This window comes from Canis lupus, chromosome 27 (genome assembly GCF_048164855.1).
Source record: "Canis lupus baileyi chromosome 27, mCanLup2.hap1, whole genome shotgun sequence".
NCBI lineage: Eukaryota > Metazoa > Chordata > Mammalia > Carnivora > Canidae > Canis > Canis lupus.
Genome location: NC_132864.1, coordinates 35741018 through 35760321, shown reverse-complemented (window position 1 = coordinate 35760321; position 19304 = coordinate 35741018). Strand labels below are relative to the sequence as shown.

General features: G+C 44.1%; 1 protein-coding gene across 3 annotated transcripts in view; it reads right to left on the bottom strand.

Moving 5' to 3' along the window:
* The window catches only part of LOC140619641 (immunoglobulin lambda-1 light chain-like), a 222599-nt gene extending 204107 nt beyond the window's left edge, over positions 1 to 18492 (bottom strand). For all 3 annotated transcript variants that reach the window (XM_072803384.1, XM_072803385.1, XM_072803383.1), the window contains exons 1-2: positions 18339 to 18492; positions 17698 to 17972 (exon numbers count right to left, since the gene is read on the bottom strand). In XM_072803384.1, the coding sequence (XP_072659485.1) occupies positions 17698 to 17972; positions 18339 to 18384 (321 nt within the window). In that variant the 5' untranslated portion in view covers positions 18385 to 18492. The remainder of the gene's footprint in view (positions 1 to 17697; positions 17973 to 18338) is intronic.
* Positions 18493 to 19304: the final 812 nt, after the last annotated feature.

The following is a 19304-nucleotide window of genomic DNA, read 5'->3' as shown; positions in this document are numbered from 1 at the left end:
GGGAAACACACCCCTGAGTAAAAAAAAGATGAAGAAGCAGGCATGAGCAGAGAAGGACAGTGATGTGTCAGATTGTCACAGCCAGGGCTGCAGTAGAACTTAGGGGAACCCCGGTGGTGGGTGTGTTTTCCAGAGTCATACAGAATAGGGTGCAGGGACCCTGCTGTTACTCCACCCACATGCAGGGGTCACCAGACACAAGCTGCAAACAAGAAGGGGGCATGTCCCTGCTGTGCTAGCTCTCTTCAGCAGAAGTAATTCCTGAAGCTGCAGTTTCCAACAAGCCCACCTCTGGGGAAATGAGGGCTTCAATCCTGTAGATGGGCATTGGGAATTCTGGTTGTCACCCATGACTTCTAGTACAATGACAGACTCAATGTCATTATTTTTGCTGTTGTGACCATTAGAGAATAAAGTCAGGCAGTCAGATGCACAAACAAACATACTCTAGGACAGAAAAAAATGTGTGGATAGAATATATGTAAAGGGAACACACAGTATAGGACAATGAATGAAGCAGAATTCAGTAGGAGATGACTACTGGATAATATTACAGACATATCTAGAGAAACAGATTGAAAGTGAGAACTTTTTTAAAGAGTGAGAATAGAGGGATGGGTATGAGGGGAGAAGGGAAGAAGGGAGGGAGATGTAGAATGAGGAGGGGGTGGGGGTGTTGGGAGAGTAGATCTCATGTACATACTCTCACTGTTGGCTCAGCCTGCCTGGCCTCTCTCGTCACAGTGTCAGTGGCATCACCTCCATCTCTCCTCCTGGCTATTCTGGTCACTTGTTTCTGGTGCTCCCTGTGTTAAATTATAAATAGCTCACCATGCCATAAGATCCCCAAATGACGGAATGGTACTAAAGGACTTCCAATCTGGAGCACTCGACTAAGGCCACAAGGTACATAAGAACTTTGGACATTAATTTTCATTCCTGGTCTCAGGATCACCTGGCAATCTGTGAAGCTAACAGGCAGTGAATGTACAATCCAGCAAGTGACACTCATTCTCGATGCTGTTCATTACTTCCTCTCACATATCCAGAGGTGATCAGTGGTCTCTGACTGTGACCTTGATCTTGTTATAAATTTGATGAGCAGAAATGACCACTAATGAAATCTTTTGACCCCGTTTAACCAAGGCTTTTACTTGTCATTCCCTCACTGGTTGGTTATCATCTAAGGACAACAGGGAATGCTCTTTATCTTCATCCCTTTTTCATTCACTGTCATCACTTCCACAGTTTGTCAATCTGTCTGTGCATTCAAGGCTACTGCATTACTTTCTTTCAAGTTATAAACACCAGAAGGCCCAGGTGGGCTTGGAAGAAGCATGATTCACACTACAGGTTTGGATATTATTTCCCTACAATCTTCATGACTGCCTTCCCTGAAAAATATAGTGTTGGAGAAAAATCTCCACTAAAGGGACCTGTGGGAGGCCTTTTGGAAACACTTGGTAGAGAATAACCCTTTACTGAAGTGAGTAGGATATTCCTGTGATCCTTTGTGATTCCAGCCAACCACTAGCTGAAAAGAGAAACTGAAGTTCTGACACGTGATGTTCCCCTATCCTCCCCATCCTCCTGCCTCTCTGCCCACTCTCTCTCTCAGGAAGACTCCACCTTCTGTCTTCCTACCTACTTGGGATTTGTCCTGTTTATGGGCAGCTCTTGGATTTTCCCATCTCCGAGATCCATCACTAGGAGTACCCAACCTGACACTCTGTGGTCCAACATCAAAATCTCTCCCAACCCTGCTCAAGTCAGTGCCCAGGGAAGAGGGTTACCTTGATCTATACAGCTGCTCAGTGTTAACCCAAAAGTGTGGGTGTATATGAGATGCTTGTTTTTTAAATGCTTAAAAAGTATAGAGGAAACCTATATATCCAGTAAACTTGCCCCCCCCCCCCAACAACATTAGAGGTGAATCATTCACTGGGTTGAGATTCAAAGGAGTTAATATATTTATCACTGTAGTGCTCCCCTTTCCATGCCCAGTGGATCTGGTCCTGGGGAGAACCTGGATAAGTCCTGTAGGCAGCTTATGGACTACATCCTGGCACCAGAAGTTAAGAGTCAACTATAGATGGAGAAACCCAAGCCATGTTCCATGTTGGTCCTGCCACAGACATCCTAACATACACATTATTTTCCTAATCAGGTCTCAGCTTTGCACCCATCATAGGCTCAAGATTCTTGGTCCTTTTGTTTTTTTTTTTTAATAAATTTATTTTTTATTGGTGTTCAATTTACCAACATACAGAATAACACCCAGTGCTCATCCCGTCAAGTGCTCCCCTCTGTGCCTGTCACCCATTCAGCCCCAACCCCCACCCTCCTCCCCTTCCACCACCCCTAGTTCATTTCCCAGAGTTAGGAGTCTTTCTTCTGTCTCCCTTTCTTTTTTTTGGGGGGGGGTTCCTTTTTTAATTTATTTTTTATTGGTGTTCAATTTACTAACATACAGAATAACCCCCAGTGCCCGTCACCCACTCACTCCCACCCCCCGCCCTCCTCCCCTTCTACCACCCCTAGTTCGTTTCCCAGAGTTAGCAGTCATTACGTTCTGTCTCCTTTTCTGATATTTCCCACACATTTCTTCTCCCTTCCCTTATATTCCCTTTCACTATTATTTATATTCCCCAAATGAATGAGAACATATAATGTTTGTCCTTCTCCGACTGACTTACTTCACTCAGCATAATACCCTCCAGTTCCATCCACGTTGAAGCAAATGGTGGGTATTTGTCATTTCTAATAGCTGAGTAATATTCCATTGTATACATAAACCACATCTTCTTTATCCATTCATCTTTTGTTGGACACCGAGGCTCCTTCCACAGTTTGGCTATCGTGGCCATTGCTGCTATAAACATCGGGGTGCAGGTGTCCCGGCATTTCATTGCATCTGAATCTTTGGGGTAAATCCCCAACAGTGCAATTGCTGGGTCGTAGGGCAGGTCTATTTTTAACTCTTTGAGGAACCTCCACACAGTTTTCCAGAGTGGCTGCACCATTTCACATTCCCACCAACAGTGTAAGAGGGTTCCCTTTTCTCCGCATCCTCTCCAACATTTGTTGTTTCCTGCCTTGTTAATTTGCCCCATTCTCACCGGTGTGAGGTGGTATCTCATGTGGTTTTGATTTGTATTTCCCTGATGGCAAGTGATGCAGAGCATTTTCTCATATGCATGTTGGCCATGTCTATGTCTTCGTCTGTGAGATTTCTCTTCATGTTTTTTGCCCATTTCATGATTGGATTCTTTGTTTCTTTGGTGTTGAGTTTAATAAGTTCTTTATAGATCTTGGAAACTAGCCCTTTATCCGATATGTCATTTGCAAATATCTTCTCCCATTCTGTAGGTTGTCTTTTAGTTTTGTTGACTGTATCCTTTGCTGTGCAAAAGCTTCTTATCTTGATGAAGTCCCAATAGTTCATTTTTGCTTTTGTTTCTTTTGCCTTCGTGGATGTATCTTCAAGAAGCTACTATGGCCAAGTTCAAAAAGGGAGTTTCCTGTGTTCTTCTCTAGGATTTTGATGGAATCTTGTCTCACATTTAGATCTTTCATCCATTTTGAGTTTATCTTTGTGAATGGTGAAAGAGAGTGGTCTAGTTTCATTCTTCTGCATGTGGATGTCCAATTTTCTCAGCACCATTTATTGAAGAGACTGTCTTTCTTCCAATGGATAGTCTTTCCTCCTTTATCGAATATTAGTTGCCCATAAAGTTCAGGGTCCACTTCTGGGTTCTCTATTCTGTTCCACTTATCTATGTGTCTGTTTTTGTGCCAGTACCACACTGTCTTGATGAGCACAGCTTTGTAGTACAACCTGAAATCTGGCATTGTGGTGCCCCCAGCTATGGTTTTCGTTTTTAAAATTCCCCTGGCTATTCGGGGTCTTTTCTGATTCCACACAAATCTTAAAATAATTTGTTCTAAGTCTCTGAAGAAAGTCCATGGTATTTTGATAGGGATTCCATTAAACGTGTAAAATGCCTGGGTAACATTGACATTTTCACAATGTTAATTCTGCCAATCCATGAACATGGAATATTTTTCCATCTCTTTGTGTCCTCTTCAATTTCTTTCAGAAGTGTTCTATTGTTTTTAGGGTATAGATCCTTTATCTCTTTGGTTAGGTTTTTTCCTAGGTATCTTATGCTTTTGGGTGGAATTGTAAATGGCATTGACTCCTTAATTTCTCTTTCTTCAGTCTCATTGTTAGTGTATAGAAATGCCACTCAGTTCTCAGTATTGATTTTGTATCCTGCCATGCTACCAAATTGCTGTATGAGTTCTAGCAATTTTGGGGTGGAGGTTTTTGGGTTTTCTATGTAGAGTATCATGTCATTGGCCAAGAGGGAGAGTTTGACTTCTTCTTTGCCAATTTGAATGCCTTTAATGTCTTTTTGTTGCCTGATTGCTGAGGCTAGGACTGCCAGTACTATGTTGAATAGCAGTGGTGAGAGTGGACATCCCTGTCTTGTTCCTGATCTGAGGGGAAAGGCTCCCAGTGCTTCCCCATTGAGAATGATATTTGCTGTGGGCTTTTCGTAGATGGCTTTTAAGATGTCGAGGAATATTCCCTCTATCCCTACACTCTGAAGAGTTTTGATCAGGAATGGATGCTGTATTTTGTCAAATGCTTTCTCTGCATCTAATGAGAGGATCATATGGTTCTTGGTTTTTCTCTTGCTGATATGAGGAATCACATTGATTTTTTTACGAGTGTTGAACCAGCCTTGTGTCCTGGGGATAAATCCTACTTGTTAATGGTGAATAATTATTTTAATATACTGTTGGATCCTATTGGCTAGTATCTTGTTGAGAATTTTTGCATCCATGTTCATCAGGGATATTGATCTGTAATTCTCATTTTTGGTGGGGTCTTTGTCTGGTTTTGGAATTAAGGTGATGCTGCCTCATAGAATGAATTTGGAAGTACACCATCTCTTTCTGTCTTTGCAAACAGCTTTAGTAGAATAGGTATGGTTTCTTCTTTAAACATTTGATAGAATTCCCCTGAGAAGCCATCTGGCCTTGTACTCTTGTGTCTTGGGAGGTTTTTGATGACTGCTTCATTTTCCTCCCTGGTTATTGGCCTGTTCATGTTTTCTATGTCTTCCTGTTCCAGTTTTGGTAGTTTCTGGCTTTCCAGGAATGCGTCCATTTCTTCTAGATTGCCTAATTTATTGGCGTATAGCTGTTCATAATATGTTTTTAAAATTATTTGTATTTCGTGAGGTTGGTAGTGATCTCTCCTTTCTCATTCATGATTTTATTAATTTGAGTCTCCTCTCTCTTCTTTTTAATAAGGTTGGCTAATGGTTTATCTATCTTATTAATTCTTTCAAAGAACCAACTCCTGGTTCTCTTGATCTGTTCCACGGATCTTCTGGTCTCGATTTTGTTGAGTTCTGCTCGAATTTTAATTAACTCTCTTCTTCTGCTGGGCACGGTGTCCATCTGCTGTTTTTTCTCTAGCTCCTTTATGTGTAAGGTTAGCTTTTGTATTTGAGTTCTTTCCAGTTTTTGAATGGATGCTTGTATTGCGATATATTTCCCCCTTAGGACTGCTTTTGCTGCATCCCAAAGATTTTGAACGGTTGTATCTTCATTCTCATTAGTTTCCATGAATCTTTTTAATTCTTCCTTAATTTCCTGGTTGACCCTTTCATCTTTTAGCAGGATGATCCTTAACCTCCATGTGTTTGAGGTCCTTCCAAACTTCTTATTGTAATTTAGTTCTCATTTCAAGGCATTATGGTCTGAGAATATGCAGAGGACGATCCCCATCTTTTGGTATCGGTTCAGACCCAATTTGTGACCCAGTATGTGGTCTGTTCTGGAGAATGTTCCATGTGCACTTGAGAAGAATGTGTATTCAGTTGCCTTTTGATGTAAAGTTCTGTAGATATCTGTGAAATCCATCTGGTCCAGTGTATCATTTAAAGCTCTCGTTTCTTTGGAGATGTTTTGTTTAGAAGACCTATCGAGGGTAGAATGAGCTAGATTGAAGTCACCAAGTATGAGTGTATTATTCTCTAAGTATTTCTTCACTTTGGTTATTAATTGGTTTAAATATTTGGCAGCTCCCACATTCGGGGCATATATATTGCGGATTGTTAACTCCTCTTGTTGGATAGATCCTTTAAGTATGAGATAGTGTCCCTCTTCATCTCTCACTACAGGCTTTGGGTAAATATTAGTTTTTCTGATATAAGGATGGCTACCCCTGCTTTCTTTTGAGGACCATTTGAATGGTAAATGGTTCTCCAACCTTTGATTTTCAGGCTGTAGGTGTCCTTCTGTCTAAAATGAGTCTCTTGTAGACAGCAAATAGATGGGTCCTGCTTTTTTATCCAGTCTGTAACCTTGTGCCTTTTGATGGGGTCATTAAGCCCTTTCACGTTCAGAGTTACTATTGAAAGGTATGAGTTTAGTGTCATCATGATATCTATTCAGTCCTTGTTTTTGTCGATTGTTCCACTGAGCTTCTTCTTAAAGGGGAATTTTAAGAGTCCCCTTAAAATTTCTCGCAGAGTTCATTTGGAGGTCACATATTTTCCAGTTCCTGCCTGTCTTGGAAGCTCTTTACCTCTCCTTCCGTTTTGAATGAGAGCCTTGCTGGAAAAAGTATTCTTGGTTGCATGTTCTTCTCATTTAGGACCCTGAATATATCCTGCCAGCCCTTTCTGGCCTGCCAGGTCTCTGTCGAAAGGTCTGCTGTTACCCTAATATTCCTTCCCATAAAAGTCAGGGATTTCTTGTCTCTTGCTGCTTTAAGGATCTTCTCTTTATCTTTGGAATTTGCAAGCTTAACTATTAAATGTCAAGATGTTGAATGGTTTTTATTGATTTTTGGGGGGATCTCTCTATTTCCTGGATCTGAATGCCTGTTTCCCTTCCCAGATTAGGAAAGTTTTCAGCTATGATGTGTTCAAATACATATTCTGACCCTGTGTCCCTTTCGGCACCCTTGGGAACCCCAATTAAATGTAGGTTTTTCTTCCTCAGGCTGTCGTTTATTTTCCTTAATCTGTCTTCATGATCTTTTAATTGGCTGTCTCTTTTTCCTCAGTTTTCCTCTTTGCCATCTACTTATCTTCTATGTCACTCACTCGTTCTTCCACCTCGTTAACCCTCATCGTTAGGAGTTCTAGTTTGGATTGCAACTCATTCAATTGATTTTTAATTTCTGCCTGATTGGATATAAATTCTGCAGTCATGAAGTCTCTTGAGTCCTTTATGCTTTTTTCTAGAGCCACCATTAGCTGTATAATAGTGCTTCTGAATTGGCTTTCTGACATTGAATTGTAATCCAGATTTTGTAATTCTGTGGTAGAGAGGACTGTTTCTAATTCTTTCTTTTGTGGTAAGGTTCTCCTTTTAGTCATTTTGCTCAGTGCAGAGTGGCCAAAAACAGGTTTTATTGGGAAAAGGGGAAATAGAGGAGAGAAAGAAGGAAAGAAAAGAGAAAAAGAAAAAAGAAAAAAGGAAGAAAAGAACAAAAAAAAAGAGATGAAAAAGAGAAAGCAAAAGAAAGAAAGGGGAAAAACGGGTGGGGGAAGCAAACAAAGGAAAAAGCAAATCAAAGCAAAACAAAACAAACAAAAAAAGCCATGGGGTAGTGTCTTCTGATTTTGTATACTTTAAGTCTCTTGACTTCCCCTGGAACTTGTCCGTCTAACTGGTCTTCTGGCGGAGGGGCCTGTTGTGCTGATTTTCAGGTGTTAGAACTTGGAGGAGCTGCTCTGCCCCCTGCCTGGTGCAGGGCTCAGTGGGGGTTGGTTACCCCGTGAGGCCCCAGGAGGAACAACCACAGTGGCAGCGGCCAGCTCGGGAGCCCAGGATTCAGCTCCTGCAGTAACTCCGGAGCTCTCCATATGCAGGGCCTGGAGGCTCCGGGGGCAGGACCACTGACCTGCTCAGTTCTCTTGGTCCTTTTGAATATTCAACACTAGCAGGGGTCCTATTATACTTCATGATGAAGACACAGTGAAGATATTCACTGAATCCACCTCCTCGATCAACACCAGAACCCTGAGATCTCTGTCCATTCCTTGAACAGGGACCCATCATGTATGCACTGGGTCTGACGGCTTATGGGGTCCTCAGCTCATATGTCCCCCTTAGACTCAAATTCTTGCCTGGATAGTTCTGATCTTTTCAAGCATTATGGAGAGGAAAGAGAATGTTCAGTGTCAAAATGACCTAACTTTTGACCTGAGTCTTGGAACTGAGGTACAGGATGGCAGGGGTTGCAAGAAGAGTCAAAGGTCTCAGGGCCCTGGAGAGGGACAGGCAGCAGCTCCCCTGAATCCCCACAGGGAAGAAAAGAGTGAGGGTGAGAGGTTTTGTCCTCACTTCCCTATTTGTCTGTGTCACTGTGGCTTAACCGTATTGGCCACTGATTGTATAGTCTGCACCACAGTAATAATAGTCATCCTCATCTTCAGACTTGATGTTGGAGATGGTTAAATAGCGGTCAGCCCCAGAGCTGGAGCCTGAGAAGCGACTGGGGATCCGGTCCCCCCTGTTTTAGCTTCCATCACTCCTGACATACATCAGATACCGAGGGGCCTTCCCTGGTTGTTGTTGATACCATTGAACAATGTAATTGCTGTGCTCACTGCTCAAAGTGCAGGTGAGCTTGACCGACTCTTCCAGGGAGGCAGATGCATTTGAGGGTGGGTCAGCATGGGCAATGCACTGAAACCTGAAAACACAAACGACAAGAATGATGTTGAATGTACCAGATACTGGACAGAGGTCCAAGGGCACCATGCTTGGAGGGAAATGTCAGGGAGGGGGAATCGTGACCTGTAGAGAAAATGAAGGGCAGGATGTAAAAAGGAACCCAGTCCATGATGGGGAGAGGCTTCAAGAGTTCTGCTCTGAGACTTCTCACCTGGGTATGTCCTCTCCAACTCCCATCTTATCCTCTTTTTGCAGTTCAGTGAAGGAGGAGCATAAGATGCAAATCTATTCTCCGTTCTTCAGTGTGTCTGTCTAAATAAGTACTTGTCTGAACCCTGTGCCCAAGAGCCTCACGCTGGTAATTTCCTGAGGTCAGAATAAGGACCAGGTGTGAGTTTCAAGAGTGGAGAGTTGATTTTACACAAGTATCTTTACAGGAAGCAGAAGTCACACTCTTTGCACTTGAGCATAGCCCACGGGATTTGGACTTCTTAGGGTCCCAAAACAAGACTCACAGTTCCCTCTGGTGACCCCAGGATGTCACCCTACATGTGTTGCTAGTGCCACAGAATGACTACTTTTGAGTCCTCAATAGATGCTAGACCCTTGGTGAGTGTTTATATGTTCCACCTCATTGAGAATTTAAAAAAAACAACAACATCTGCATGATTAAGGCACAAACGTTCCATTGGTTGTTTAAATGAGGAAACTAACATTGACAGAATGATTTTCTCAACCTCACCAAATGATGAGCAAGTCGTTTCCAATGCAAGACACAACCCAGAGCCTGAGTTACCATCCGTCCCTGCCCTGTCCTCTTACCATGCTCCTTTTTCCCTTATCCCAACCATCTTGGGCCTCTCCTGTCATGACCTTCCCTTCTTTCTTCCAGTGTTTGTCCTCTCTGAGTCTGTTTGGAAGGGTGCTGAGATCTTCATGATGTTGGAGACAGTGTGTTCCTGGATAAAACAGCTTTTTGGCTGTGAGTCTATACTGCGAGGATATTTACCCTTAGGAAACATCATGCAATAAACCTACCCTATCCACTGTGCATCAGAAGCTGTAGATAGATGCTGAGCATGAAATGTGGGTAGTCCCAATAGAGATGAGCTATAGTTCCTAAGGACCCACCAGATTTCATAGACTTAGCATAAAAATAGCATACAAATAAGGTAAAATACATCAATCATTTAATATTTAATTCATATTGAAGTGGTCATATTTTCAAGTATTAAACATAACAGAATATGTTATGAAAACAAATTCTACTCATTTTTTTCCTTTTTAAAAGGGGGTGGGAGTGAATGGGTGACGGGCACTGGGTGTTATTCTGTATGTTAGTAAATTGAACACCAATAAAAAAAAATAAAATGAAGGTACAGGCAAACGTTTACCTACGTATGTGTTTTGAATTTAATTTCTGTTGGACCAGCTGTTCTGTAAAGCCCCAGTAGTAGTCACTTGCTTTTGTAACAGGAGAGAGAAATTTCTGGAGCATTAAACATAGGCCATGTCTTAGTTTTGAAAGCACAATGAGAGTTCCCCTGGAACTTTCCAGCACTGCTTGGTCAATAACTTGCTTTTCCCCTGGGTAGGACCAGCTTTTCCTGATGTGAATTTCCCTGAAGATCACCATGACCTTGGATCTTGTTGAGTCCCTTCCTCACTGAGGCCTAAGGAGCTGAGAAAGTGTCAGATTTCCTTTTGCATTATGGTTTCCCTGAAAGGTTTCTTTTCTCTAAATCCAAGAAATTGTTACCGGAAACCAAGCACTTGTGTTGTGTGTTTACTGTTTCATGCCATGGAAAATGTCTTCTTCAGTGGAGGTGGACACTGCACACAGCTCTACTCTCAGGTCACTGATGTAGTCAGCAAGTTGTTTGTAGACCACAACGTAAATGGGCATGTTATGTAACCCCAGGGGCAAGATAGTAGAGACTGCAAAAACCTCGCCATCCTATTCATTTCTAACCCTATCAACCCACATTTAACCTATGTTCATTCATCTGGTAGTGGCTGGGCAATGGAGATTCAGCATGTGCAAATCCTAATCTAACATAAATTGGTGCAGACGGTATGGAAAACTCATGCAGGTTCCTCAATAATATAAAAACAGAACCACAATATGATCCAGTTATCCCATTTCTACATATAAATCCAAAGAAATGAAATCATATCTCGAAGATATATCTGCATCCCTATGTTCATTGTACCATCATTCATAATCACCAAGACAAGAACACAACCTAAGTGTACATCCATAGATGAATGGATAAAGCAATTGACATACACACACACCCAAACACACACACACACACAGAGGAATATTATTTAGCTCTAAAAGAAAATGGGAACCTTGCCATTTGTGACAGCTTGGATGAAGTTGGAGGGCAATATATTAAGTAAAAGTAGTGAGACAGAAAATCAATACTCTATGATCTCACTTGTATGTAGAATCTAAAAGGGCTGAATTCATAACAACAGAGAGTAGATGGATAATTCCCAGGGTCAGAGGGTGGGAGAAATGACAACATGCTGATCAAAGAGTACAGGCTTCCAGTTATAAGATGAGTAAGTTATTGGGATGTAATGTGCAGCTTGGTGGCTATAGGTAACAATACTGTATTGTGTCCTTGAAAGTTGTGAAAACAGTAGATCTTGGATGTTCTCACCACACAGACACAGAACAGAAAGTCAAGTGTATATAGTGATGGATGGTTTAACTAATCATATTTGGAGTCATCGTGTTACCACATATATGTGTATCACATCATGTTGCATACCTTCAACTCACACAATATTATATATGTAGATCTAAATAAAGCTGGAAAAACAAGGCAAATTCCATTTGTATTTCTTTTCTTTCTAAGATTTTATTTATTTACTTGAGAGAGGAAGTGAGAGGGAGACAGTGAGAGAACGAGAGAGCATGAGTTAGGGGAGGGGCAGCAAGAAAGTGAGAAGCAGTCTCTTTGCTGAGCAAGTAGTGAGATACAGGGCTCAATCCTGGGACCCTTTATTTCAATTGCACCAAAACCAATAAGATACCTAGGAATAAACCTAACCTAAGAGATAAGGGATCTGTACCTTAAAACTACAGAACACTTATGAAAGACATTGATGAATTCACAAGGAGATGGAAAACATTCCATGCTCATGGATTGGAAGAATGCATATTGTTAAAATGTCTATGCTACCCAGAGGAATCTACACATTCATTGCAATCCCTGTCATAATGCCATGGACCTTTTTCCCCACAGAGTTAGAACAAATAATCCTAAGATTTGTGTAGAACTAGAAAAACCTTGAATAACCAGAGGTACGTTGAAAAAGAAAATCAAAGGTGTGGCATCACAATGCCTCTCTTCAAACTCTACTACAAAACTTTGATCATCAAGACAGCATGATCATGGCCCAGAAACACACATGTAGAACAAAGTAACAGAATAGAGAACCCAGAAAATCCTCTTAACTGTATAGTCAGCTAAGCTTTGACAAAAAAGGACAGAATGTTCAAAGGAAAAAGACAGTCTCACAAATGATGTTGCAAGTGTTGAACAACCACATGCAGAAGAATGAAACTAGACCATTCTTTTACACCATACACAAAGATAAACTCAACATGGATGAAACATCTAAATGTGAGACAGGAATCCATCAAAATCTTAGAGGAGAACGCAGACAACGATTTCTTGCAATTCACGTTTCTTGAAGGGAGGGAAACAAAACAGTAATAAACTATTGGGCCTTCTTCAAGATACATAGCATCTGCACAGCAAAGCAAATAGTCAACAAAGACTACTTGGTTTGTTGTCACAGCAAACCAAAACATAACTGATAGAGAGGGATAAGATATTTGCAAATGGCATACCAGATAAAGGGCTTGTATGGAAGAACTATAAAAACCTCATCAAACACAAGACCCAAAAACAAACGTGCAGCCAAGAAACGGGCAAAAGATATGAACTGATTTTTCTCCAAAAAGACCTACATTTAGCCAAAACTCAGGTAATAAAAAATGCTCCACCTCACCTGTCATCAGGGAAATACAAATCAGAACCACAATGTGATATCATCCGTTAGAATTGCTAAAATTAACCAGATGGGAAACAACAAATATTGGCACGGATGTGGAGAAAGGAGATCCCTCTTTACTGTTGGTGGGAATGGAACCTGACACACCAACTCTGGGAATCAATATTGTGGTTCTTCAGGAAGATTAGAGATAGCCTAAGATCTAGCAATTAACACCACTGGGTATATTCCCCAAAGATAGAGATGTGGAGAAATGACTGGATAGCTGCACCTTAATGTTCTTATCACAAATGTCCACAACAGTCAAACTGAAAGGAGCCAAAATGTCCAACAACAGATGATGGGATAAAGAACATGTTACATGGTTCTTGTTTTTTTCTTTTGCTGATATGATCAATCACATTGATTGTTTTACAAGTGTTGAACCAGCTTTACATCCCGGGGATAAATCCCACTTGGTCATGGCGAATAATCTTCTGAATGTATTGTTGGATCCTATTGGCTAGTATCTTATTGAGAATTTTGCATCCGTTTTCATCAGGGATATTGGTCTATAATTCTCCTTTTTGGTGGCATCTTTGGTTCTGGAATTAAGGTGATGCTGGCCTCATAGAACGAATTTGGAAGTACTCCATCTCTTTCTATCTTTCCAAACAGCTTTAGTAGAATAGGTATGGTTTCTTCTTTAAACATTTGATAGAATTCCCCGGGGAAGCCATCTGGCCCTGGACTTTTGTGACTGGGAGGTTTTTGATGACTGCTTCAATTTCCTCCCTGGTTATTGGCCTGTTCAGGTTTTCTATTTCTTCCATTTCCAGTTTTGGTAGTTTTTGGTTTTCCAAAAATGTGTCCATTTCTTCTAGATTGCCTAATTTACTGGTGTATAGCTGCTTATAATAAGTTTTTAAGATCATTTGTATCTCGTTTGTGTTGGTAGTGATCTCTCCTTTCTCATTCATGATTTTATTAATTTGCATCTTTTTCTCTTCTTTTTAATAAGGCTGGCTAATGGTTTATCTATCTTATTAATTCTTTCAAAGAACAAACGCCTGGTTTGGTGATCTGTTCCACAGTTCTTCTGGTCTCGATTTTATTGAGTTCTGCTGGAATCTTTATTAATTCTCTTCTTCTGCTGGGTGTAGGATCTATTTGCTGCTTTTTCTCCAGCTCCTTTAGGTGCAAGTTTCGTTTTGTCTTTGAGTTCTTTCCAATTTTTGAATGGATGCTTGTTTTGCGATGTATTTTCCCCTGAGGACTGCTTTTGCTGCATCCCACAGATTTTGAACGGTTGTATCTTCATTCTCATTAGTTTCCACGAATCTTTTTAATTCTTCCTTAATTTCCTGGTTGACCCTTTCATCTTTTAGCAGGATGGTACTTACCTCCACGTGTTTGAGGTCCTTCCAAACTTCTTGTTGTGATTTCGTTCTATTTTCAAGGCATTATGGTCTGAGGATATGCAGAGGACGATCCCAACCTTTTGGTATCGGTTCAGACCCAATTTGTGACCCAGTATGTGGTCTATTCTGGAGAAAGTTCCATGTGCACTTGAGAAGAATGTGTATTCAGTTGCCTTTAGATATAAAGTTCTGTAGATATCTGTGAAATCCATCTGATCCAGTGTATCATTTAAAGCTCTTCTTTCTTTGGAAATGTTGTCCTTAGAAGACCTATCAAGTGTAGAAAACGCTAGATTGAAGCCACCTAGTATAAGTGTATTATTGTCTAAGTATGTCTTAACTTTGGTAATTAATTGATTGATATATTTGGCAGCTCCCACATTCGGGGCATATATATTGAGGATTGTTAAGTCCTCTTGTTGGATAGATCCTTTAAGTATGATAGAGTGTCCCTCTTCATCTCTCACTACAGTCTTCGGGATAAATTTTAGTTTATCTGATATAAGGATGGCTACCCCTGCTTTCTTTTGAGGAACATTTGAATGGTAAATCGTTCTCCAACCTTTGATTTTCAGGCTGTAGGTGTCCTTATGTCTAAAATGAGTCTCCTGAAAAAGTGAGAATAGTGCCAACCTAGGATGCAGCCATGGCACTACAGGGTATTTACCCCAAAGACAGAAATTTAATGAAATGAAATGACCCCTGCACACCAATGTTCACCCAGCAAGGGACAAGACAAGGGAAGGTCAGCGTCAGGTGAGGGGAGCAGAGGGCCTGAAGGTGAGAAGAGGAGACAGAACCTGAGGGAGACAGGGAGGCTAAGCCAGAAGTGACTGTCCAGCCTGAGGGAGGGGGGCAGGTGGACAAAGTCTGTTGGGAAGGAGTCCCATGGAGTCTGTTGGGAAGGACCGCTGGGCCCTGGTGCCTCACAATGTGTCTCCCTGGGGTCCTGTCACCTGTGCTGGGAGCAGCTGGGGAACAGGATGAAGCTGCTCTGATTGTGCTTCTTGATGGACCAGGACACAGGCTTCCCCAGAGCTGTTCCACCTACTGATGTACGTCCCCCCTCCAGAATGCTCCACTTGCATCTACATCTTGGGGAGCCCGCCTCCTCTGGAGACTGCCCTCATTGAGATTCACAGGGTGGGGGTCCAGACTCCATGGAATTTCTCACTTCCTCTGCTTATCTCCTTAGGCTCTACTGGGCCCCTGTGACATGGGACTTAACTGTCCTGCTCTGGTCCCCTGAGCTTCATTCAGTTTGTAGCCAGTAGTGATGTGGCAAAGAATGGTTCAGGAATAGTTTCTGTCAGGTGCCTGGGTGACTCAGTAACTGAGCATCTACCTTTGTCTCAGGTCGTGATTCTGGGGGCCTGGGATCAAGTTCCGCATTGAGCTCCCCGACAGTAGCCTGCTTCTCACCTTCCTATGTCTGTGCCTCTCTCTCTGTGTCTCTCATGAATAAATAAAGAAAATCTTTTAAACGAAAAAAAAATAGAGTCTGTGTCCTGCTACATGAGTGTGGTCTGCGACTGGGCGATGACTCAGGGATCACTACCTGCCCAGCTCTGGGGGCACCGAGTGTACCCGGTCTCCTCTCAGCTCTTCCTAGAATGAGTCAGGAGAAGTGAGGGCGATGGCTGGGGTGAGTTTTGCTGTCATAGGGGAACTGGTGTCTCTAGACATCTAGGGCAGGAAGGGTTTGTATGGATTCAAGGGATCCCCTGGGGCTTCCTGTGTTTGTGATAAAGTCATGACTGCACCGCATTCCAGTTCAGCAAGTCCGATAATGGACCAGAATTCCTGAAGGAAGCTGTAGTCCTGCCCAGTTGATGGGATGATCACTAGCTCAGGTGTTTTCGGAAGGAAGGGGCTCGTGGGGTTCGTGGTGAGGAGAGTAGTTACAGACCCCCTCTGAGCACAGGGTAGTGGCAGAGATGAGCAGGACAGAAGGATCCAGTGTTCCTCCTTCTATGGAAGGAATACACCTGGCTACATTGTCATCAGATGTTTCTGTTTCCTCCACCTGTGTCATCCCATCAGCACCTAACATCAAGTGTGTTCATAGGAGCAAGATTTCTATCTCAATCTCGACATTTAGGATGACAAACCAGATGAGACAGAGATCAATATCTCTAGCAGAAGAACCGTAGCTTGTATCCCCCTATGGGAGAAAGAAGTTATGTGTGGTTGTCTCGGAACAGTTGTACATTATTAGGTCCTTGGAAGCAAGGACCTGATATTCCCCTTATTTGCAGACTGTGGTTTGTGTGGATCTGAGTGGATCTCCTGTGGACAAGGGGGACTTGGTGGCTTTCATACCAAATCATACTCATTTCATACCATTGCTTTCTGTCCATATTTTGGGTCAGGTGGGTATAGAGAGATATTTTTGTGCAGGACGTGGGGTAGACCTGTGGCCGCACCCAATTTGTGTCTCCTGTCATTGCATATCTTCTGGCCATTCTGTAGGACGAGGCCACTGTCCCGATTCTCCCCCAGTCACCATCAGGGTGGATTTGACTTTCCATTTGTCTGTCACAACCTAGAGCACCTGGTGTGTCTGGTCCTTTTCTCACTGTATAAAATAGATGAAATAATCTCATCTCCAGGGAGGTTGGACACGCACACTGGGGATTGGAGGAGAGAACTGGAGAGGTTGTGGGTATATCCCTGGGCCTTCTGAGCTCTCTGAAGACTGTGGCTGTGATGCTGGCCACCCTGGAATGGGATCCAGTAAGGAGGCTCTGAGATGGAGAAGTGCATGTGTAAAACTCTGGAAGGAGAAGGGGTATCAGTTGGGAAGAAGCAGAGCGACTCACAGATGAGCCATTAGGTGAGGCCTCCCTTCTGCAGGGATCTCATTCTCGGGACCTCTCAGGACCTGGGAGCATGAGGCAGGGTAGGTTCCAGGCATGGGGACATCATTCATCTGTGGTTCTCTGAGAAGGGACAGATCTTGGGGCAGTAGGTTTCAGGGCCAACAGCACTCCCCACCAGTTGCACCCTTGTGAGCTGTCAGGGGCTCCAGGCAGCTGTTGGGGCCATGTGAGCCAGAAGAGAGGTGTCGGTCACACTCAATATCTCCTGCTCCTGATAGGTCCACTCAGGGAGGGAAGTCTCCACCTAGGTCCCCAGGGCTTCAGGATCTCAGCTGACTTGAAACACTGGAGCGCTCAGCCTGGTCATTTGGAAGACCATTAGCCAAAGATGGCAATGGAAATGCAGGCGCATGGCCCCTGGCCCAGGTGCCCCTGTGTCTTTTTCTCCCCAGGCCCTCAGGACCCTGTTCACACCCAGGCCCAGGGAACCAGGGCAACTTAGTGCTGCGAGCTGTAAATGCTCTCCTGAACCTTCAAGTGCAGACATGCTGGCGACTGGGTAGAAGGGAGGGTCTGGGGACCTTAGATGATGGGGCCTGGGGAAGAGCAGCTCCTGCTCTGTGACCAGCCCCCAGGGTGGAGAAGAGGGTGACATAGATGGGAGAAAGGGTTCGTGTCTCACTTCCCCATCTGCCTGTGTCACTGTGAGCCTTAGCACTGCGGTCCCACACCTGGCAGTAATAGTCAGCCTCGTCCTCGGCCAGGGCCCCGCTGATGGTCAGGGTGGCCGTGTTCCCCGAGTTGGCGCCAGAGAATCGCTCAGGGATCCCTGACGGCCTGCTGCTATCACCATAGATAATGAGCACGGGGGGCTGGCCCGGCTTCTGCTGGTACCATTGAACACTTTTACTTCCAATGCTGTCTCCCCCACAGGTGAGGCGGGCCGTCTGCCTCAGGGTCACAGTCGCTGATGGCGGCTGAGACAGCACATAGGAGGCCACAAAACCTGCAAGAGAGAATAAGAGAGGTGGGTTCCCAGCTCCAGGTCTCAATTCAAAGAGAACCCCATGGCCTGACCTCAGATCCAGCAAGTCTCTGGGGGTCTGTTTCTACCTCCCCTCATCTCACCCCTGGTACCGTGGGTATGACTGGTGGATGGAGCCTTTGAACAAAGGAGACAACATTAATTTTCCCTGGGTTGGGCCAGCCCCTCAGGCTTTCACAGAGTGAGTGAGCAAGTGGTAAGACTTCACTCCTCCAGCCTTTTCATTCGGGTCCTACCCTCTCCAGACACCATTTCCTGGACTCAGGATCAGTTTTGGACTGGTCCCAGAACGTTTCTGCTTGCCTGGAAGTGACCAGGGCTCAGTACCTGTGCAGAGAGCCAGGAGGCTCAGGAGGAGGTGGGTCCAGGCCATGGTGGAGGCGCCCTGATTCTGCTCCCCAGGTCCCAGCCTGGGCAGAGGTTCCCCCCAGGCCTCTCTTATCCCCTTGCTGGAGACACCTGCTGGCCATGCAAATCAGCCAGGGCTCAGGGGCTCCTCCTGAAGAGCTTGTCCTCAGACCCAAGGGACAAGGAAGTGGATGGGAAGCCCCTTGCAGACCCAACCTCAGATGGGGGACTGTGCTTCAACCCCTGTGTCTAGTGGGGTCTGGTTTCCTCCCTTGGATTCTGTAGCCTTTGCACCTGGGAGACACGAGGAGGCTGAGGGCAGTGCAGTGTCCTACCCAGATCCCTGTGTGTGGGCAACAAGCCTCAACAAAATTCTCCCCTTGCGAAGGGCACACAGAGGTCTTGGGAGTCCTCTAGGTGTTGTAGCTTTCTGACTATGAGGGTAGTTCTGGGGCAGGACATAGATGCTGTGCCTCAGTGTCCCTAGGGTTCACTCAGTGCCAGAGACAGATCCAGACCTTGAGGAAAGTCTGACAGTGACTGATGTAGCAGGAATGGGGTTGACAGGAGAGGCGTGAAGTCCTGGAGCTGGGCTAGTGACAGAGGCAAATATATGAGACTCCTGAGTCTGAGAGACACAGGTCAGAACTCACACCAGTGTCCAAGGTTATACTGCAGAAATCCTGCACCTTTCCCCTCAGTCTCAGGGCCCAGTGACTCAGCCCCCCTCCTGTTAGAAACCCTGATACCAGGCTCACCCCCTGTGCAGGTGGCTTCACCAGGTCATCTCTGCTGCCCCCTGGTGGCTGCTCCACACTGGCTGCTGGAGACCCAGGAAGTTCCTGGTCCAGGTGGAGATGGAGAGCCCACTGCTCACATCCTGATTCCCTGCTCTTGCCCTGCTAACTCAGGGCAGAAATTACTCTTCTCTTCATGGACCTTGCC